Source organism: Electrophorus electricus, chromosome 24 (assembly GCF_013358815.1).
Source record: "Electrophorus electricus isolate fEleEle1 chromosome 24, fEleEle1.pri, whole genome shotgun sequence".
NCBI lineage: Eukaryota > Metazoa > Chordata > Actinopteri > Gymnotiformes > Gymnotidae > Electrophorus > Electrophorus electricus.
Genome location: NC_049558.1, coordinates 3,919,202 through 3,942,500, shown reverse-complemented (window position 1 = coordinate 3,942,500; position 23,299 = coordinate 3,919,202). Strand labels below are relative to the sequence as shown.

General features: G+C 47.8%; 1 protein-coding gene across 7 annotated transcripts in view; it reads left to right on the top strand.

The window, feature by feature from the left end:
* Window positions 1-23,299, top strand: part of rerea (arginine-glutamic acid dipeptide (RE) repeats a) — a 119,237-nt gene that overhangs the window by 85,736 nt on the left and 10,202 nt on the right. For 6 of the 7 annotated variants that reach the window (XM_035522277.1, XM_035522274.1, XM_035522273.1 and 3 more), the window contains 5 exons: window positions 2,533-2,581; window positions 4,645-4,769; window positions 5,055-5,154; window positions 9,331-9,429; window positions 15,438-15,518. In XM_035522277.1, the coding sequence (XP_035378170.1) occupies window positions 2,533-2,581; window positions 4,645-4,769; window positions 5,055-5,154; window positions 9,331-9,429; window positions 15,438-15,518 (454 nt within the window). The remainder of the gene's footprint in view (window positions 1-2,532; window positions 2,582-4,644; window positions 4,770-5,054; window positions 5,155-9,330; window positions 9,430-15,437; window positions 15,519-23,299) is intronic. The other variant, XM_035522278.1, reaches the window with a different exon arrangement.

Here is a 23,299-nt window from a genome sequence, read left to right as displayed (position 1 = left end):
CATTTTGCAGTGCCGTGTGTTTACAGTCCAGGTGACATGGCGCGGGAAGCACCGGGGGGGCTCTGCGTGCGCGTTCACACTTCGCTGTCTTTTGGGGGAAATTAGTCGGTAAAGTTGTTGCGTACACCGTGTTTGTTCGTGTTATGTCAGTGTTAGTCACGCAGGGATTGGGTGGTATTGATGGAGGGGGCGGGGCTAGGCTTTGATTGCCGTCCTCGTGGTCGAGTTAAATAACGTGGAACGCAGCGCGTGCTTTGTCAGCCCGTCGCGTGCCGAGAGAGCCTTCTCGTGTGAATGAGTTGGCCAATGTAAAGGAAAACGAGATTTCTGACACATTGCATTATACATAATCCCGCTGGCACAGAACAACAGGATTAATGCTTAAAAAGTTTGATATGTGATGTGTGAACATATTACTATATGCTGTTGTGTTTTAGCAGTTAGATCATTTGTCCAGTTAAATTCTTTTATATGTAATATCACAAGAACATGACAGATGAACAAGTTGAGCGAATATAGCTTTTCCACGTTTATTTACTTTATTGCAGCCTTGTTTAAATATTGGCTGTGAAAATTCTGACACCATTGTATGCCTAAACAGCAGAGTGAATGATAGACATGCTTATTACACTGCTCAAGGAGGTCAAATGTTATCCACTGTGCAGAGAACTGCATAATGCTAGACTGGATGCATGACCTCTGACACCAGACTGGGTACTTGTGCATAGATTTACATTTGAACAGTGTGGACAGTTGTGGTAATTTCATGATTAGTCACAGCATCTGTATTCACAACATGCTGGCCCACTCAGACATATTTACTCTAAAGTGTCATGGCCATCTAAAGACTTTATCCAGGAAGGAAGCTGAATTATGCAGTAGGGCTGTGCTGTCCAGACCTCACGGAGTGTATGGACCTTGAGTTTATTTAGTATGGTAAATTTAAAGGTTTTTATCTAGGGGATGGATAATTCAGCAGTTTGCAACTGGTACTACATAGAAAAGAATAAAGCAACACTTGTCCTAGTCTCAGGGGTTTTGTACCTGTGTATGTTTTGCTGAGAAATGTTTAATGCTGAAATTTTGTTTGCTGATCTGAGTAATTGTGTGTGTTATTACAGCAACAGATTGTCCCTCACCGGAGTGGAATGTTTTAGGGCCGTGATTTGTTCGGTGCTGTGTGTTCAGTTAAAAGCACTCCTAGTGCCTCTCAGCTTTGCTGTGTGTTTGTGCTAAGATGCCTGGACAGCAGGCTGTTATTTGAACCAAATGCAATGTGCTTGTCTCCTTCGGCACAACATGGCTGCCTCTGGGTCGTGTTTCCCCCCCGTTCCAGCGTTTGGAGCCGCTTTTCTCTGGCCTGCCGGAAGCGTCAGGAGCAGAAGAACGTTCAGGAATTCCGCTGGCCGATATCCGTCCCTCCCCCAAATCCTGCCGTGCTGCACATCAGTGCGCCCTCCTTAACCTCGCTGCAGAAATCTGGTTGGCCCACCGCACCACGCTTTTAATTTCCTTCAGACCTGTGTTTCATTTTCGAAATGGCACGACTCCACAGAACGGGAATTAAGACTCGTAACCTGAACACCTAATCCCTCAGATAATCCTGCATCTGAGAGGAGTGCTTGGGAGTGCTCGTTGCGGGATCCGTCTGCTCCGCGCATCTGCCTGCCATGTTTGTGTCCATGTGGAATTTCCTCCGTTGACAGTGCTTATGTTTTTTGTCAGAATTTAGTGGCTAGGGCCGGAGGCAGAAGGAGTGTTTATGAAACGTCCTTCGAAGGCGGGCGGTGATTTGAGGACTTGAATAGCTACCAGAGGCCCTCACCCACCCCCCGCTTTCCAGCGAGGTTGAAGCTGACGGCACAGTGATGGAGCGTGCGTTGCTCTCCACGCAAATCATACTGACAGTTTCTGGGCCCGCTCTGCACCCTGGCTACATGAAAATCGGCGCCGTTGCCTTGGCAACAGAGAGGGAAAGGCTTTTGAAAAAGGAACATCTTGTCATTTTCTTTAATCCATTGCAGCTGGAGATCGGAACACTATTATTAAATTGTAGTTGCCATGGTTACGGGGGGGGGCGGGGGTGTTGTAACAGCAGCCATTTCAGGGTTTCTCTCCCCTTGTATCATCTGGCCGTTTCAGGGGCTGTTGTACTGTACCTCTGTGAACAATGAGACACATCGTCCCCGTTTCCTGCTGCCTTTGTCCCCTTTGTTTAGCTCTGCGGCTTCTAGTCCGGATAACCCCCACACGGTCCCATTGTATGCAAATATTGCAACACGAATGTTTTATCCAAATGCAATCATCACCTAATGCAAATGTGTGATGCTGCATGCAATTTCTCTGTAATTCACTATAGTAGAAGTCATCACTTGGACTATATTCTTATTATAGCAGGAAAATGTAACATCTATTGGGCTTAGCTACAGTATATTTTATAGGCCTACATCCATTTTCAGTGCTCTTGCCATTTTGCTTTCATTGTTGCCTAATAATTTCTTTCTTTGTCTTTCTTTGTCTGTCTTTTTCTAGGCGATTAAACAGCACACAGGGGGAGATTCGAGTAGGTCCCAGTCACCAGGTATGTATGTATGTATGTATGTATGTATGTACTATGTGAATATTAAACATGCAACCTGAATCCCCCCTCGCCCAGTGTAGGCTGCATGACACGTTCAGATAGATTAGCTCTGTACGGGCACTGCACCAGAATATTTAACGTGCCGTGTGCTAACTTGCAGTATGACCTGATCGAGAAGCGCGCGCATCCTACTGCTGCATCTAGATGCCATGATATGCATCAGTGTATACTGTAGCCTCATGATCAGGGACACTGAGCAGAAGACTAAAGCCATCCGAGGGCTAGCGGAGGGTTCCTATTGCAGCAAAACGCGTTTCGTACAGGCTGCCCGTCTGTACCGAGGTGCTGGAAGGAAAACGGGTCTGACAGACACTCGCGCGCGGTGCTGCCGAGTGGAGATTAGGCGCGGGCGCGGCGGTTCAAAATCGAAGGCTCGAAAAAAAAAAAGGGGGGGGGGGGGGGGCGCCGAGAGCGATGAAAGAGGCGGAATATCGCGCGCTATTACCGTCATACCTTTTATAGCTCGCTTCCACCCTAAACACACATCAGAGGGTTGTCATGTGGAATGATTGCAGCGGCGGCTCCCGCCGGCCGTGTCCGCTTTAACAGCGTGCAAATGGACTGCGTGACGGTGAAGTAGCTTGGGAGAAAGCCCGCGCGGACTAGCGGGCCTGCTGGCCGCCGTAGCGCGAGATGCGCTTCAACGGCTAAATGGGGTCGTCACGCAAGCAGTAATTGAACCGCCAGAACATAAATTTCGTATCGAGAAACTATCCGAGCGCTGCTACTGGCCGAGCTTAGCTGCTCTACTGGGATTGCGCATTCATATTCAGACGATTGCTGGTCACATTTAATTTGCCCAAAGGAGGTTTGTTTATGGCGCAGGCAGAGGTGGTGCACCATACTTGCTAATATCAACATCACTTCTGCACGCACTGCCCGCAGGCCACGAAACGATATTATCGAATATTGCGATCATTTATACTACGGATATTAAGCTAATTATTGTTCCGTTTTCTGTCGTGTACCATTGCCATGTGGTTTTTCTTTCCCTCCTTTTAATCGCTTTGCCTTTACTTAACCATTACCTTTGTACAAACATTCTAATCTATGGATGGTTAAATATTTATACAGTACAAAAGAGTACATTTAATTACAGCCTACACAAACACAACAATACAAATACACATTTAAAAAGAAAACACCACTTGGATAAGTGATGGTAGAGAATGCTGGTGTACATGTAAGTTAACCAGAGAAACTTTAGTACATGCCACTTAATCCAGTTGTGGTGAGGACATTATTTTAAAAAGGCTCCAGTATTTTGGTTTCTAACCAAACTAACATGGAAAGCTTGTTTAAACGTCAGCAGGGTTACATAGAATAAAAATAAAGTCTCAGCACAAGCACTGCTCAATGCCCACTGAATTTACATCGCTGTAGTCGTGAGTACATGTTGGCATGAATGGCTGAAAAGCTAAACGGATGATAATTATATCATCGTGGCTGTGTCTGGACCAGTCTGTTGTTAAAAAACTTGAACTCTGTAACGACTGGGCAACTATACATGAATCAAAACCAGTTTTTTTTTTCTTCACCATTGTTTTTAGATGTAAGACTATTTTTAAATTCTCCCTTGCCCTCACACTGAAATGCAGCAGAGCACTTAGGCTACATAGCAGGGTCATGTTTGCAAAATGATATCACGTATAATTCTGGCGATGATTATCTTTTGAGTCAATGTATATAGTTGGCCAAGCCTGTCATACACACGTGCACGTAACACTTGTCCTGTTTGTAAAGGAGGTAAAATTCAAATTGCCTCCTGGAGATGCTAGATAGCAACTTTTAAACTCCTGCCGCAGATAATTTTGATATCAAATATGCCGTGTGGGTTATTCCAGTCTCCCCCATCCCCCACTTTCCACTTTTTTGCTTTTGCGGTCACGTTCCTCACTCTTGATTGTGCGGCGCAGTTGTCCAGCTGTGCGAGTTTCACGTGAGAGGGTTTTGGACCTCGGCTCTGAGCGGCAGCGGTGTAACAGCGGCTCTGTGCCCAACAGGCCAAGCTCCCAGAGCTCCTGCCTTTTCCCTCTCCCGGAGGCCAGGCAGTGACGGAGAACGAGGAGCTGGTGTGGATGCCTGGGGTCAATGACTGTGACCTGCTTATGTACCTGAGGGCAGCAAGGTGAGTCCTGCCCTCGTCTCAGACTTCACCTTACATCCAACAGACCAGCTGAGAAGCTGCGTGTGTACGTGTGTGTGGGTGTGTGTGGGCATGTATGTGTGTGCGCGCGCGTGTGTGTTCCCCCCCCCCCCCCCCCCCCCCTTATTAATTGGCTAAACTGGCACAATTGTTATGGAGGTCATGCTATTTTAATCAGCAGTAATGTTGCAGCTTCCTGCTTTTTAGCTGTATATGCACGTTTGTTAATGCGTTTTTGTTCTTTTATTTTGTGCGTGCGGCGTCCAGGAGCATGGCTGCTTTTGCAGGGATGTGTGATGGAGGCTCGACCGAGGACGGCTGCCTCGCTGCCTCTAGAGACGACACCACACTCAACGCACTAAACACGGTACGCTATTGCTCCTGCCTGCGACCAGACCGCATGCTAAGATGGCAGATATCACAGTTTATAGTTCAACATTTTTTGGTTTAGGTTTAGGAATTGGTTTATCAAGCAGAAACCCAAGAATATTCTAGCGGACTATATTAATCCTAGCTTTCAAGGGTTTCCCAGTAACAGATTGATAATCTGTGTATAGGAGGCTGGAGCAGCATATTGCAGCTGCCACGGTGTGTGTTGAACCACCACTCTTCATCCCCATGTTTTTGGTTATTTTTATCATCTTGTGCTGTGAGAGTATCTCCACAGTTTTTGTTGGGGGTTTTTTTAAAGACAGAGGGCATATGGAGTAGTAGAAAAGGTTTGTAAAAGCCTCACTATATTACACAATAATTGATATTATTTCAAGGATCAACCTATAAAAGCACTCAACTGTCTTCAGTACTGTATTCTCTTAATCTAGGCTAACAAGGTTAGCATTTATGCTAGCAGGTAAGGTGCATACATTTTGATTCTCACTATATACAGTTGACTCATAGGTCAGCCTGGAAGCATGAGGTTTATCTGCATAAAATAGGTAATGTTACTATATTTGCCTCCTGTCGTAAATCCGGTTTAACTTCTGTTTTTAAGGTAAACTTTTATACGCCTTTATTTCCACATGACTTAATAAAGGAGATGAGAAATCGCAGCAGGCAGCGCGGTAGTATCGAGACGACGGTGCGATTCTCCGTCTCGTTTCTCAGTAAATCATCCAGCGCGTTGGAAGACGAATGTGGACGGAGGATTTAGCTTTTCGCGTCAGAGCGCCCTGGTCTGTTAAAACTATGAAATCTGTCTTGTGTGCCGGCGAGGGGGGGGGCTGGCCTCAGACCCCCACGCACCCCGCACTCGGTGTTGATCATTTCCTTATGAAAATGGTTTGGTTCCCGGGCGACGTGTATAAATATCAGCTTGATGGCTTTGCCTGCTGTATTACCTCCACATATTAGCCTTCCTCCTCTCCACCCCTGCAAAGCCCAGATGGATTTATTGCTAATTGCTTTTAGCGTGTTGGATGCAATAAAAAAAATAACTGGGCCCCGGGACAGGTTTCTCCAGTATAACCAGTCCAACGACAGCAGAGTGTTGGCATCGCTATCATCATAATTTTAATCCACTGTCAGCATTATTCTGGGGTTTTATGAGGTATAAAAACATAACTCTATTAGCACGCCAGGGAAACGACCAGGGAAGGTGTCTGCTCTCAGTCTGAACGTGCTCTCCATGTTTTATGTGGGTGGCGAGCGCATTTCTGCCCGCACTCACCGGCAGGTTTCGTCTCCATATCGAATGTCGCTTCTTACAAAGCGTCGCTGTGAATTCTGGCCGTTCCGGTGCCCTAGTTTAACCGTGCTGCCTGCAACAGCAAAAAGTCAGCACATTAGCAGTCTTCTATGGTCATGGGTGTTGGCCAGGTCGGACGCAAATCTAATTATATTTCACTTATTAGGACTATAGTGGTCTGTATGAAAGTTGCAATTATTAACAGTAACTGATGTATACTACATGTGTTTGTCATACTCTGTTCTGTCGATTTACTATTGAATAATAACTCATGTATTGCTTATGCAGCCAGCATGCAGTTACTTCATCTCACCACAAGGGCGTGCAGCTGACAAACTGCACTGTTGCCATTTTAGAAAGCAATAATAAGCTAACACCACAGATAGCGAATAAAACCTTTCCTTTAATACAAACGGCGGCACTGAAAGTACAGGAGGTGTCGATCCTCATTTGATTAAGATAAAATTAGCTGCTAAGAAATGTAATCAGCATCCAAATGTTATTTTCTGTTGCCCAGAGAATGTTTGTTTGGTATGCTTGTAAATGCTTGCCTAAGGAAACCATGAAGCCTCCACTGGCCCCCAGTAAACGCCACCACCAAGACACACACTAAATATGCCGTCTTGATTTATTGTTTTATTGATCCTCAAAAGGTTGCGTGGTGTTGGGTTTTTTTTGTTTGTTTTTTACTTGCGTATTGTCAGTGTCAGAATGTTGTTAACTTAGCAGCTTCAGGAGCTGCAGCAGGGAGAAGGGGTGGAGAACAGCAGGAACGGCACTGGTCACTGTGGCAGATGAGCCGGGAAAGCCACATGGATCAGCACTTCTCTTCCCCAGGGACGTTCGTCTGCGTTCGGAGCGGCGCTGCATAATTACAGAGCTTCTATTGTCTAAATTCTCTGAACCATTCCCTGTCAGCAAGTTTAATTTTTCTGTCCCGGAATAAGCTGCAGTAATTACTGCTAGGCTACAGTTACTGTCTAATCAGCGGTTTAATGTTTGACTAAATTGGTCGTAGCTAAATTAGTCATCGTCATTGTTTCGGTACAGTTCAGATGTTTGTCATAATTCAACTAGGGAAAATCATCCAGGATAACAGACGGCAATTAGACCAATCCGATTATCCCCAGTTAGGGAAATCATAGAACGCATGTCTGACTAAACAGAGGAGAGGTTCTGGAGGCATAAGACCACAGGCATCGGGAAGAGACATTTTCTCAAGATTTGATGTTAAGGGCAGGAAGTATTTTAGGAAATGTCATTAGCAGGGCTTCATGTGCACAGTCTTAGCCCGTTACTTCTCTTTTACTTACACAGTCTAATTGCTAAGTGTAATGGGTCTCAGCTCCTGCTTGTATTTCTGTCCAGACTATACACCACCTGGTCACAGGATGGCCAGCAACAATCAAACTAGTAAAAACTGCCTTGTAGTAATTAACTAGTCACTGCATGATGGTCACGATTTTTGTAATTTATAGCAACATCAGAGGTTGTTTTTTTCCATGCCCCCTTTCCATTCTGTACAATCAGGTGGCCACTAGAACCGTGGAAACACCCGCTGCTCATTTGCATTACCATTTAGCTTCCCTGCAGTCCAGTGGGAGGGGTTGTGTGCCAGCAACGCATCTACACTTCGCGAAAGGCTCGCTCGCTTCTGATCGCTACCGCAGCGCCCCCACATTCAAGCACTGAAGCCCTGGCCTTATGACAAGACCCAGCATGCCAGAGAGCATCAGGGGGATACAAGATTCAGGGAGCACAGGGGGGGACACCAGATTCAGAGAGTGGAGGGGTGGAGATTCGGGGGGCAGACACGTGAGATTCGGGTTCAGAGAGTGCAGGGGGGAAGTTGAAATTCAGATGGGGCGGGGGGGGGGGGGGGCGTATGATATGAGATTGGATGCGGGGGACACTCAGCTGAAGGCTGAGCTGAGGAAAGCCTCGTTAGTAGCTGGGCGTATGCTCATTCTAGCCTCACAAGCCTCCCGGCATGTGATGCATCATGGTGGTGACCACAAAAAAAAACAACTGATCGCAGAGCAGTGACTGAACTCGAATTAACTTGTGAATGCAATCAGCATGGCATTTCAGTTCGGGCCAAGGAGAGATTTACCGTCATCTGCGGTTTACTGTTCCTTGATCTTTTGACCTCCCGTTTGCAATTCTGATGCGTTTTCAATGTGCGCTCCCAGTCCCCTACCTGCTCACATTTGACAGGCTGTTTTGCTCCCACCTTGCGGGTAATTATTGTTGATATTGACTCCAGTGTGCTGCGTTGCCATGGCAACGAGATGGTGCCACCCCAGGACAATCCCTGATACTAATTTCCATGGTACATCCGTGAAGACTAACTTAGGAAAATGTTCCATTCTAGATGAACTAATTAATAATTCACGAACATTTAATTTGAGTATATGCCAAGTTCAAGTTTTTCTGTCTGAATTTATATGAATATAAAATATAACTCTAATGATTTGTGTTAAGTCTCCCATACTAATGCAGTGTAAAAGTTTTAAGAGCTGAGTGAATCATGCCTGTGTCACTACAATGTCAGGGGCCCATGTACACAGTGTTGGTGGTTTCTCCTGGAAGTGTGCTTCAGCTGTTTGGACCTAAGCCTGTTCTGTCACCGAGCCATCCACTACCGTGAGCCAATGTCTGCCTGAATGTCCAGGCTCAGCCACTCTGACGCATTCGCAGGAAGCCAGTTTAGCGTGCGATGCAGAAGAGTCAGGGAGCTTAAGTGAGCCAGAGGGTCCGAGGACTTTGAAACGGGCCCGTCTGGTACAGCGCTCTACTTCTCAATGCGAATCGGACCGGTGTGTGCGTATGCTAACCGGCCCCCTGCTGTTCCCACAGCTGCACGAGAGCAGCTACGACGCGGGGAAGGCCCTGCAGCGGCTGGTGAAGAAGCCCGTGCCCAAGCTGATTGAGAAGTGCTGGTCCGAAGACGAAGTGGTAAGAGAAGAGTTAACTCGGCTTTTTAAACAGAGGGTGTGTGTGTGTTGTGTCTGAGAAAAGCTCTAGCTGGGTGAAGTCCCGCGGAACAGGGCAGCTGCATCCTGTTTATGGCCTGTAGAATAAATCTCCTCACGAGAGGGAGGGAGGGGGAGCAGAGGAGGGGCCGAGGGGGCTGTAATTCAGGGCCCCTGTTTGCTTATGTCGCAGTCAACATTGAAGCTTCATCACAGTCTGATACTCTGTTTACGTCCTGTGAATTGTGGTTTATGACTGCGCTAGATTAAGCAACTTGAGAGATGATATAGTAGTTGGTGTGCGTGCGTGATCGTCCGCCGCCTCCGAAAAGCGTGCACGTGCTGTGCGGCCGATCAGAGTAGCGAGGCCAGGCCGCGCCTTTGACGCGCCGCTCTCTGTCGGAACGCCTCTGTAACGTGTGGTTCGGAGTCCCCACCCTGTGCTGCTGACTCATTCCGTTCACAACGGAGACCTGAAATGCTCTCGCTGTCCCTCCCTCACTCCCGCGATGACTCGCACTTTCAGAACAAGCATCTCGTAGGGGGAGACCGAAAAAACAAAGAACCAGAAAGGGAAGAAAAGGCTGGCATTCACGATCGGGGAAAGTACCCGAGCGGCTCTCGGTGTCACCGAGTGCAAAACCACGCAGCAGGCAGCCTCTATGCTGCTAGCCCAGGCCACAGCCAATTGGGGAAGGAGGAGAGCTCTCGACTCGCCCGCTGGTTGCACCTCGCGGAGGCTTCGAAACGGAGCCGGCGCGTCCAGCGTTCTGCTTTTGGGTTGGTTTACGCAGGCCAGCTCTGGGCGGGTGCCGCGCCACCGGCGCCCGCGTGTCCACCCTGTGCTTACGGGCCCCCACGGCCGCATACGCCCTCAAGCGTGCGGGCATCGCCATGGTCGTGATTTGCCGCTTCATTGCGATCTAGTGGATGGTGGCCATCGACACTGTCGTTACTCTCAGTAATTCTTCTGTTCTCTCCGGAGATGGGGTGGAAAACTGTGGCTTATATTAATGGGTTCTGCGAGGCCATTAAAAAGGATCAATTGCTCTGCGTTGTTATTTATTGATTGAGAGCAGTGTGTGTGTGTGTGTGTGTAACAGTTTTTGAAAGTATATGGTGTAGAGTTTGTGCGAAGTGAAGTGTGTAACAGTCTGTCTGGCATGAATAATGGAGGGGCTGGATAAATAGTGCACGATGTGCGGCCTCGATTACATCTCTGTCGGCGTTCGCGAAGCTACATCTATCCCCCCTGCCCCCACCCTGGGTCCGCGAGGCCGCATGCCACCGTAGCGCCAAGGCCCGCCCTCCCAGTGATCTGATTTCAGGTTGCGCCATCAATGTCTCGGCCGCCTGGAGGGACAGGTGGAAATGTTCCCCTGACCTTGGCACTTGGACCAGCCCTGCCTGCTCCTCCTCATTTATCCATCATCCCCCGCTTTCTTCTCTCTCTCTCTCTCTCTCTCTCTCTCTCTCTCTCTCTCGCTCTCTCTCTCTCTCTCTCTCTCTCTCTCTGCTGGCTCAGCCCTCAGGACCAAGGCGTCATTATGCTTGCTCTTTTTTTTTCCCCCAGACCTTTTTGAGATGTGAATAAAACTGACAGTGACTGCCTCTGAAATGACGGACTTGTCCCTGCTGCCTGCAGCTGTTAACATGGGGGGGTCTAGTGGCCCTTTCCTTCACCTCTGAGAGAGCGGCTAAGCCTGCTCGCACCTTCTCTCGTATCCCTCTGTAAGAACAGTCTAATACAGCATGTAATAACACCCTTTACACTCATTTTTAGTAACACCAGAAGAAAATGGAAAGTCAGTTTCTCAGCAGCCTCCTCCTTCCTCCATTGCGTTCGTCTAATGCCCACACGTGCCCCAGTGGTGGCTTTGGTTTCATTCGGGCCATTATTATTTACTCAGCAAACGCGGTGGAATTTTTCCTGAGGAGGTGTGTGGCGGGGCGAGAGCAGCCGCGTACCCCTCCGCCGCCCCCCTGTGGCGGGAGCGCGACACTGCACACCCTGAGCGCCCAAAAGCCCAGCCCCACCTCGGTGCCTCTGACGTAAACACACAAGGCACAGACAGCGTGGCTTTAAAGTGCGTGCTAGCACAGATGTAGGGCTCGCCACCGTTGTGTATGAAAATGCCCACCCAGCATGAAGCCGATTTAGCGTTTTATTAAAAGCCCTTTTCTTCCTTTCTCTTGGTTACCTCAAAGCGGGTTTCGTGCACGATCTGTAACCGCCGGTCTTGGTAGCTGAGTTTAGGGAGGTTTTTAATAGCTGCGTGCTCCTAGCAGGCAGGAAGGGCGGGCTGAAATGCTTCCTGTCACCTTTTGCTTTTACCCCGAGCGCAGAGGAAACTGGTTTTGCGGAGCTTCTGCATGTTTGCAGGCTCACTCCAGCACAGGCTGCAGGCTGGCTGCCCCTGGAACACACACCCCTGCATGCGTTAAACATGAATGTTTGGAGTCATTTCAGCAATTTACTTTTTTTTTTTTTTTTACTTTTGTTCATTGTTTGTTTTTTCTTCCTTTTCTGTTGTGGGTTTCCTCTTATGTAAGCTTCATACAGACAGGATGTGGGCTGTCTTACGTTTGCTGTTGCGGTCGCCGCATGCGCACCGATGTCACGGTTGGCCCTTCACCGCTTTCATGTCACTTGGCGCATGTGATATTGTCAGCGACTAAATTTACACCCTGTTCTTTCCAGCTCAGCATAGTAGGTCAGACCCAGCGAAAGGTCAAGTAGACTGATTTCACAAGCCCGCTGTGTGTTTACACCCACGCCAGACAGGGCTCAGCGCCGGGCACCGTGAACCAGACGTCTGACAGCGGCACTGTCTCCTGGGGGAACTCGTGCGTCTACCGCGGCCGCCGTGCGCTCGGAGCGCGTCGGGTTTTTATCTCACCCATATCGCCTTTTTTTATTTTTTTTTCCCCCCACGCTCGTATGATCTTAACCAGTTTTTCAGCTTCTAACAGTTATTGTTTAAGCAGGAAGTTATGCCGGAATCACAATGGCCTTTTCAGCCTCCCCTTCCGTGGTCTCCTCTGCCTTTTACAATGGCGCACTGTTGAGCCGAGCGAGAGGAAGGGAGGGAGTGTGAAGTCGGAGCAGGGGAACACACAGCCAGCTCTCTGGAACAATTTCTGACAGAAAGAAGCCTGTTGTTTCAGCGGAGTGTGCGCCTGGTGATTTGGTAACCCTCTCCCCTCCTCCCTCGCTTCTACACCTCCCTCCCTCCCTCCCTCTGGCTCTCCCACTCAACCCCCGCCTCCCCTCTGCCCGGTCGCCTAGCAACCCAGGGCTGGAGCAATCGTGGCAGGGCCAGAGCGATTCAGGGAGCAGATTGGTGGAAGATTTATTAGCCGGACTGGGGAGAGCAGCAAGCTCAGGCAGCTGAAATGGAGGCTTAGAGAAACGGCTCCGTGCAGGGAGCGAGAGCGAGGTCAGCGACGGAAATATTGCGCAGCACAGCATAATTATGCAGACAAAACCGGTACGGTGACCCCCACCGGCCCGGCAGGTGTAACGGGATTTCTTTTTTTGCCGCACGGGTCGGAGCTAGAGGTCCCACTGGGCCGATCTCCTCGGCCCACCCCACGTGCCGGGCCGCGGCTCGTCCCCCTGCTCCGGGTGGGCAGCCGGGCACAGGTATCGGGGCAGCTGATCATCCGTCGTGGTGCCAGGCGTGGGTCAGGCCTGTGGCAGGGGTCACTGCATGTGTGCACACATGCACATGCAGCAGCGGCCAAGCTTTTTTGTTCCTGCAGAAAACTCCCTACCAATTGGTCCTCATTTATCCAACGCCTGTTCTCACTGCTAAATTATGTAATCACAAAAATTGCTGTAATTATGCAACACTAACCAGAATCAAGCTGAATTGGGCTCTGTGTATGCATGCCTGTTTGTACATACAGTATTTATTTGATGTATTTACTCTGTAAATTATACATTTGCTTATTTACTTAAATATGACACAGATAGATGCTTGAGAAACTCCACTCGAGGCTGTGATTATAGGGCGAGTTCCAATCCCAGGTTTTGTACACGGCTCCACCTGCTGGTTAGGATACCATCCCTCCAGCCAGGTGAAGCAGATGAAACGTCGGGCTGACGGCAGTGTGCTGTCTTCAGGAGCCGAGTCAGAACACGCCGGTCTGTTCCTTCTTCCGCGAGTGCCTCTGAGCCCGGAAAAAGGATGACTTGACAGCGCTTGTGTTTCTGAATCTGCAGGATTTATGCTCTTCATCTTCAAGTCTTGCGGTTCACTGTACATTTTAATAACACTGTGAAGAGGAAATCTTCTGAAGGGATTCCGTTTGGAACGAGAGCAGGCCCCGCCCATCCTTGCCACAGATCGCTCTTTTAAAAGCCATGTGTAAACACCTCCCCCGTTACATAACCAGCACACACACACACACACACACACACACACACACACACACACACACACACAGACAGACAAACACACATGCACTATATGTAGTGAGAAGGAAGAGGAACTCCGTGTCTGGTTTTACTGGTGGCTCACCTCCTCTTTCCCGTGGCCAAGACCCTACGCTGATGCACATGGCCCCCCGCCTTCCTCCTCTCTCAGGCTCTCTGCTGTGGAGGTGTGTGGCTTACTGTGCTCTGGACGCTTTTGTATTTAATGAAACCGCTCAGTCTCCTGTTTTGTTTGCTTGTTTGTTTTTTAAAGGCTGCACCAATGAGAAGGGGCTGTATGGAGGTGGTGTGTGTAACTGCGGTGTAACAAACACACACGTGCGTTCACGCATGCGTGCGCACACTTAAATGCAGCTTCAGCAGGCTGATTGCGCTCAGACCCTGCTGGGATGACAAAGGTGCCCCGAGCCACCATGCAGCGCGTAACTCCACTCCAGGTTTTACCCTCCGCCGCAAAACAGAGGCTCTGGAGCAGAAAGATCACATGTAAAGCCTTCCCCTTTGTAGTGGAGGAGCAGAGAGTGACAAGCTATTTCTTGCTTGCAAAAAAAAAAAAGAAGCGTCACACCTTTCGAGACTTTGTGGATTTGTGCCTTGAACGATCTCCTGCCTGCGAGTGGACCTAGGTGATCCGGACTGCACTCCGGCCGGACTGCCTTGATTTTTTTTTTTTTTTTTTTTTTTTTTTTTTTTTTTAATAAGAGGAGTTACTTGGTGGAAGCCGTCGGCGAGCTCGCGAAGTGGAGCTTGTTTCTGGGAGAAGAAAGTAAATCTGCTGCGCGTCTGCTCGGTTGGTTATGAACGTTTTCTGCTTCCACTTTTTACAGCTCACCGTCTGTGGCCCTTAAAGGAGCAGAAATGCGTCTCGGGCACGGAGTGTGTTCTTTTGTGTTTCTTCTCTCCCTGTAAAGACGAGTGCTGCGTTTTATTAGCTGACTCCATAACGTCTGTCGTCGAAAGTTATTTTCCTTCAAGTGGATGTTTGATTTCACAAGCCCAGCTGTTTTTGTGTGTTTGTTATTTTTAAAAGATCGCTGGCCGCCCGCGCGATTCTGCGTGCGAAGCCGTAGTTGTCTACCGTTTTGAAGTGACTTTATGTAAGCGGACGTGTTTGTAATTCTTGCACTTTTTGCAGGATTTAAGCTCCTGTTTGAAGGCTGAGCATGATAAGTGCTAGATCAGGAGAGGTGTGTTGTGATTCTCCATAACTTAGTGAAGTTGAGTTTGTGCTTTGAACTTTGCACGACTCCAGTATGCAGATTTTCCAGCTCAACTCCATTTAGGCAGAAATTGTCATTTTGCCTCTTTGTTGTGGATCTGTGCTCTGTGTGCTGGTTTTGTCATTTCCTCTATTTGTTTGTGCTAACATTCAGCGTTCCCGTCAGCAGAGCTATCTACATAGCCATGAAACATTATTCCCCCCCCGCTTACAGTATGAGGCTCGTAAAGACTTTAGAGTGATTATGGAGGTATTTTGTAGCTGGTGAAATTCTGAAGGACCTAAAAAAAAACCTTTTGTCTTGTTTTTGTGTACACTTTTTCCACAACAGAAACGGTTCATTAAAGGGCTCCGGCAATACGGCAAGAACTTCTTCAGGATTCGGAAAGAGCTGCTGCCAAACAAGGAAACGGTAAGTCATTTCCTCCCCAGTGTATGGGTGGTTGGTTTGTTTGTGTGTGTTTTTGTTTGTTTGTTTGTTGTTGTTGTTTTTTACTTTTCAGTCCTGGGCAGAAAATGGTGCTGGTGTGGTTTTCCTAGTGTTGTTGTTTTCAGTGGATATCTTGCATCCAGCCCTTCCGAAGCAGCCCAGACAAGGAGCTGAAGGACTGGAGTAGTTGCATGGATATTCGATTGAACAGGAAGCGTATTCGGCTGTCTGGCAGATTCCCGCGAACATTGAGCACACTGTTTTAAACCAGAACAGAGCGTTGTTTATTCAGTGCTGTTGAGGGAAGTGCTGTCCAACCCTGGGTCTCAACTCAGCTTGGCATAAAAATTATGATTCTACTCACTTTTAATTAGTAACCTTTTTTTTTTTCTTTTAAGTTCCCCTCAAACTAGAGAGAACATGCACCGGTGCATAATAAAGTTTATTGAAAAGCAATTAATGGCTAGTAATTAGGAGTATTTTGTGAAAGATAGTACTTTTAATAACTCACTTGAAGTATAAAAGTAGTATTAGAACTGATAATTACAGTAGTAGTATTTTTTCTGTATTCTGTTGGATTTGCAGAGCTTATACAACTTGAACTTGGTTCTAACAGAAAGGTGGCACCCTTTTTCTGGTCTTTCTAGCTCACGTACTGTGTTTTGTTACTGGCCCAGTTAAACGCTCCAGTGCTTTATTGCCTGTACCGTAACAAAGCATTACTGGAACGGAGAAGAGCCAGCACGAATCGGAACCATCCGGCCCGACACGCAGCACGGATAACACCACATCCATCCATCTAGTGGTTGGACCTGAGGAATGTGTGCACACTGCCATGTCTGACAACAGTCATAATCAACATTAACCCTGCTGGCAACGTTCACGGTATACCACTGTTGACATGGGCTTTAAAGCAGACTTCCCAAGGAAGACGCTTGCTTGTGTCCGCTTAAGTAATACTGCTGTAGCAGCTATATGAATTTGAGCAAAGATTAAAAAATAAAAAGAATGTATGGGACTGTCCTCGGCTCAGTGCTCTCTGATGCAAAGCTTCAGATCATTTCAGCAGTGTGTTTAGTCTTTGAATGTGATTTGTGGGTTGCTCCCAGCACACATTGCCTCGCAATATGCAGCTTGAACGTGCTGCAATTCATGTATGTGAAAGAAAAGTGAAGTTTCTATGGGCTCGAATGTCCGTCGCACAGTCGGAGGGGCTTCCACGTTGGCTTTATGCACGCGGCACTCGTCATGTAAAGGTCAGCTGTCCGCAGCGCCAGTCTGGGTGTCTTCTTGGGTCTTTGAGAGCATGTGCAACGTCTGAAAGCCCAGCGCGAGAATACAGCGTTGGTGTATTGATTTAGCAGTGAGGTTACTTATTAAAGAATATCCTGAGAGCACAAAGAGCCACTGCTGGGACCTCAACTTGACGACAAATAAATATTAACCAAGGGAGTGTTTGCCCAACCAAATATATGTTTGACTAGAGTAGCAGTTCACCTTCATGCTCAGATTCATTAGTCATTAGTGCTCTGTTTACTCAGCTCCTTTGGCAGAGGGAGAGATTGCCCAGCATCTAGTCACTGGTGATCCTTTAGTTAAGGTTTTGGGGCCGTTTTTTGCTTTTCCAGAAGGTCATTAAGTAAATGTGCAGTGTTAGCATCGCGGTTGCTCCTAGAGAACCTAAACCTTTGTAATGTATTCGCTCATTTTATAAGTTAGTTAATAGTTTTTCTAGTTGAAGTTCAAGGAAAAAAAAAAAAGAAGAATGTTGGCTTCAGAAGGAAAAAGAAACCTTTACATTTGTGGTCCTTTAAATAGTAATATTAGCTGTAAGAATGTTGTTGTGTTTTTTTTACACGTTTAACCCACAAATGGAAAACCCAACAGGCTGACATGTATAAATAGAAATAGTAGGTGAGAATACTGAAGGGAGAGGCTGTGGTCAGGGTCAAGGGGTTAGCTCAGTACAGACTGAGGAGAACGCCGGTGTGCCCTCCTTTGCCCCGGCTTGCGCTTGTGCTACGCTGAGGAAAGCCAGGTTTATTTCCTCAACAGTCTCCTCCCTCTCCTTCGCTTGACTTTTCCTCTCCCTGCCCGCCTCTTTCTTATTCATATATGACTTTTTTTTAATTCATTTATTTAAATTTGGGCTTTCAAATGCATAGAACAAAAAAGAACCAGAGGTTTCCTCCCTTTTTGTCCGGTGCCAAAACATACACCCCCCCCCCCCCCCCCCCCCTCCTCTTGTTTTCTTTTTTTTTTTTCTTTTTTTTTTTTTACCCTTTTTTTTTTAATTAACACAAACAACCAACTTGTGCGGCCTGTCATTGGAGTGCCCTGCTAACCTATCAAGGACCGGGCCTGTAGAGGGCGATGGAGCGCCCCGTGTCCACGTCCGTGTCACCTCTCCTCAGCTGGATATCTCCTGAACAGTCGTTGCCAGCGGTACGCTTCCAGCCCTGTGCAAATACACCGGGCCTGGCTGCCTGTCAGGAATGCGTTACACGAAGGCGAATGTAAGAGGACGCTCGGGAAGTGGGGGTGTGGAGTGACCACCCCACCTGGCTTAGCCGCCGCCATTTCCTCTACGCGCATGACTGCGTCATGGAACAGTTTGTGTACCGGGACTTCTGAGGCTCCTGAACATATGGCTAGTGTGCTTCATTTAGTCCTATCAGATCATTCCTTTTGCCTCCCCCAGAACACACTCTTTCTCTCACGCACACGGCAGAACAACGTCTCCAACGAAGCCTTGAGAGAGCAGACTCTGCCTGCCACTGCAATACTCGGCTGTTTCACTCAGCATTTATTGATCCAGGTCTGGTTAACATTAACACTCATGAGCTTTTGATTACAAAGGACATTGCAGTGTCTCATGTTATTCCATGCAGAACAACTCTCTAAGGTGCTTTATAAATTGTGCTCTGAAGTGAAGTGAACTTACTGAACATTCAAAATATTTCCTGCTTCTCTCTGCTTTGAGAAAGGGCACATTGCTTACAGCAAGAATTTAATTTGTTTGTTTGTTTGGTTTTTTTTGGCTTTTGGTCTGTAGTCACCCACTCTTCAAGCCAGGGTTTTTAATTGGACTTGGAGACCCACAGTAAGAAAGAAAAAAAAAAAAAGAAAGATCCCACCTGATTGGATAAGTCCAATCTGCGGTTGTTAAGGAACATGTACAGCAACAGAGGGTTCAAGAGAAACCGGCACAGGAGTAGTCGTGTGCAGGGCTCCGAAGAACGGCCACGGCGACTGGGAGTTTTTGGGGGCGGGTAGGGTGGGGGCACCAGGAGAGAGCGCTGCAGAGGTCTCGCCGTGAGCGGCGGCACTGGCTCTTAGGCTCTGTAATTTTCGCTGCACCCAAGATGATGGAAGTGTTTTCTGCTCAGCCTCGCAGCAGATGTTTGCCCCGGTGCACTCAGCACACGTGTCAGATTAAATTCATCGCAGTGCCGTCAGGCCTGCCGCCGTGGGGGTGGGGGCTTGGATTACCAGCACTAGGGCTTGGACTCTAATTAAAACGGCTGAAGCTGCAGGCCAGCCCAGTTGGCAGCAGCTGTTTGGGCCTTGACAGAATAGCCTGCTTGTTTTGGTAAATGATGTCGTTGTTTATGGAAACATGGAAAATGTCATTAGTCTGGGGATCTTGGGCCATTTTTATGGTTTTAGCCACCCCCACCCCCGTACAGTTCAGACCGAATTCATGATGCACAGCCCTAACTGTCCTGTTTACATTCTCCCCCATATGTGGTTTGGGGAACAAAGACGTGGCTTCCCAAGTTGACCTTTGGGATTAGAGTGCCCGGACACCCCTCAGAGCGGCCACGCCGTGTCCATAGCGTCCAACTCTGTTGGCGAGAAAAAAAAAATGCTTACAGCGGGGAAACGCAAGTGCTGATTCCTGTGCTTGCGCGTCTTTGACCTGTGAAAGCAGAGCTTATTCATTCTTTTCCAACAGAAACTGTCTGCGCAGCAGGGAGTCGCTGTCTGTTTAACATCCTTTCACTCCCCGCGCCACCGGCCAAGGCCATTGTGGCGCTCAGCTTTCTTGCGCCTCTGCTTGATTTAACCGCAAAGGTGGGTGTCCATATTTCAGTGGAACCAGTTTTCTCAGTGTGGTATGAAGGCTTGCTTTGTGGACCCTGGGGCAGGGTCACAGTAATGCATTCCCCACCGCGAGAGATGAACCCTCATTGTAATTTTCATACCGTTCTCTAGACTACACAACACACTGGTTATATTTACCCTCTGTAGGCACTACTACTACTATTATTATTGTTGTTGTTGTTGTTATTATTATTATTATTGTTATTATTAATTTACACAAAATAATTCAAACTAAGATCAATTTTAGATTAAACAAAACTAAACGATAAAAATAAAAGACATTTATATAAAAACAGGTTAGAAGAGAGAGAGATATATATATATATATATATATATATATATATATATATATATATATATATATATATATATATATATATATATGGATGGATATAGATTGATTGATTGATTGTGTGTGTGTAATGATATAGGTGCTATACTATATAATAGTACTATCATGCTATTAAATTTAATGAACAATTCATTATGACATGCCATAGAGACTGATGGCATTTCTCCAACATGAGAATGTAAGACATAAACATTGGCCTTTTTATTTGTTGGTCTGCGTCATGTTGCATTAGTTGGTGAGCAGCAGTACAGTCGACCTCTCAGCCAGTCTGTCTGTACTTCAGCATGCTGGGTTCTCTGGCAAAGTGAAAACGCAAGTCGCATTTCTCTCTGGCACCAGGGCTAGAACGAGTCCAGACTGGGCCAATGGCGGTGTCCAGCTGCAAAGGAGTGGCACGCATCCAGCGGCCACATGTTGTTTCAGCCCCAGGTGCGCTTGGCCCAGCCCGGCTGTGCGCTCCGGAGACATTTTCTCCATGCATCGTTGACCGTCCATTGTTATGTTCCATTTTCTCTCTCTCAGCCGCTCCGCTGTGTCTTACGCTCGCGCGCGCACGCAATCCTCCCCACGCTGCCCTCCCCTTGCGTCGCGTTTGCCAGCTACAGCCTTAACCGTTTGGCGCCCTGTCAAAGCAGGGGCCTTTTGTGGCTTCATCACAAATCTGCCAGGAAAAACAGAAACCATCTGTTCAAGCCCCGGCCTGAGCACGGACGAGTGTGTAAATACGGAGACTTTAGCCTTCACGCCTGCATGGCGCAGACACGTGCACGCACACAACTGGCCGATCCAAATATACACGCGCATGCACACCCCCACCAAAAAAACACTCAACTCACAATGATTTTAAATCACAGTGAGAGAAGCATGATCTATGGGAAACTGCAGCTTGCACATATGCAGAGAACCGTGAACTTTCATACACCCACGTGGTTGCACATCAGCACCTTCTTGAGGCAAAAATGGGATGGGGGAAGAAAAAAAATGCCCCAAGTGCAGTGGTGGGGGGGTGCAGTGATGGGGAGGTAAGCCCTTCTCTTGTCAGATAATCCACCCCCCCCCCCCCCCACCAGATATATCCTGCAGACGGAAGCATTTTGAAACAACCTATAATTCCAGGCTTATGTTGTCAGTATTGCCAGCATGTACAGTATTTTACTGTTAAAAGCTGCAGGAGGAAAAGAAAACGAATGGCACAAAACACAGTTGTGTGTTTACCATTGTTGAGGCTGGATGATCTGTTTAAATATTTAAAATCATGTGCAAGACCTTGTTTAAATTTTGACCTTTCTTGCCACATTTGTTCGGTGAACTGGTTTATATGTGTTAAAATTATTCTGAAACAAGATTGCTATACAGTTCAGACAGACGTTAACGTCTATGAGAACGGGCAAATAGTTAAACGGTAGTTACAGATGCAGGTGAAAAGGCACAGAAGACTCTGAAGTGGGCAACCAGTTTAGCAAATGTAAAAACAGGCTCGCGCTCGGCACGTGAGCGTGACGTGAAAACCTCAGGACTGGAAGCGTGTCCGCGAGCTTGCTTCACAATAGCTCTGCGCGCCATGAGAAGGTTTGGCATTCTGATGCTCATGAAAGCATGGGCTGGGTTGGAGAGATTCGTCTCGCTCTCACTGTACCTTTTCTGTTGCACGGAAAGGTTGGCTATAATTCGTTCTGTCGATCTGTCGTTTTGACACTGACTTGCAACGGGGCCCCAGCTTCAGAGGGCGCCAGGCAAACAGGAAATCACGGGAGACGTCCCCTCCCCCGGGTGCCGTCTCTTATGTCGCGTCACAGTAGGACATCTCCCTTTATAACAAACTAATAACTTCTCTTTTTGCTCCTCCTGCCCGCACCGAGAAATTCCGAGTGGGCTTCGTGGAAGCGAATGAGAAGATGCCGGGGAGAACTGGGGGGAGCTGATCCGGAGACCGCAGCTCAGTACAGCCTCTCCACGCTTCCACTCAAATCCCAATTTGACTCCCATGTCTGCGGCCAGACTCGAACGGGGATTTGCTAGAGGTCTCTGTAGGGAAGTTTTCTCCCGAGGAAATTCATCATCAGCCAGAGATGATCCCCTCCAAACATTTCATCAGCCCGATCAAGCTCTGCACTCCTCCACATATTGCCCAAGCCGGCAGGATTAAGTGTGGTGTTTTCCAGCTTGCGCGTGAATGCCTGCTCTCAGCAGGCCCTGTCGCTTGCGGGGTTTTTGAGTGGTGGTGGGGGAGGGGGGGTTGGATTTGGTAGTGTGAGGCCTAAATAACTTCTGAATGTCCGTGGTGCTTCCTTGCATACCATGACATTCCTCTTGTTATTGAGACGAACTGAGAAATTTTTTTTCTCCACCTTCTGCCAGAGCCAATGTTTTAGGACCATAAAATGCTCTCTTCGTAAAATGGCTAACGTGATTTAGAGCTAAAATGACCTTACTCCATCTCCTTTCATATTAAACCGGGGCTCCACGGCTCAGAGCCAGCCACAGAGAGAAAGGGGGAGGGATGGAGAGAGCGAGCGCGCGGGTATGGCACTGGGAGCAGTCATTAGGCTGTGAGGAGAGCCAGCCATCTCTCCCGCGGACCAGTTTTGAGCTGCACATTTCAATTAGATTTCACATCAGGAAGGCTGCCATCCCTTGGCCCGCACCTGCGCCCTGTTTGGTCCCGCCAAATCCCCGCACTTTCCAGCACATGGCCCCACCTCCACCCAGACACACACACACACACACACACACACGTGAGGAACTCCACTAATGGCTGATGGTAAAGGGTTAACCCGGTAACATGGGGAACAGAAGTGCCGGCGCAGGAGCTAATTTGCATGGCGTTGTTGTGAATTTGCACGTGCAAGAGGCTGAGGTGGGTGGAAATTCGAGTCAAAGATGAGGATTTGTTGCACTTATGTTTCTTATTTGGCTAACGTCTAAACCACCCACAAGTAATCGATGCAATTGTGATAATTGATATTTTACCTACCCGTGTTCGCCAAAGGGCTCGGGGGTGGGTGCAGGGGGCACAGGGGGGGGGGTGCTGAGCAGCCTGTTCCCCTGATGGTGGCTCGACTCGAGCACAAGGAGACATTTGCAGAAAACAGATGTGCACTGAGGAAATCTTTCGCTCTCCAGCAATCCATGGCAAGTTCTCCAAGCACATTTTATCTGTCTAGGAAAGACGAAGCTGTTGTCTTCTCCTCTTGTTCAACATAATCAGAACCTGTAGTACAGTCCTACTGCCTTGTTTCACCTTTATTACAAAGATTTTTAAAAAAAATGAATTTTAGATGTACAATGTCCTTAGTAGTGAGCT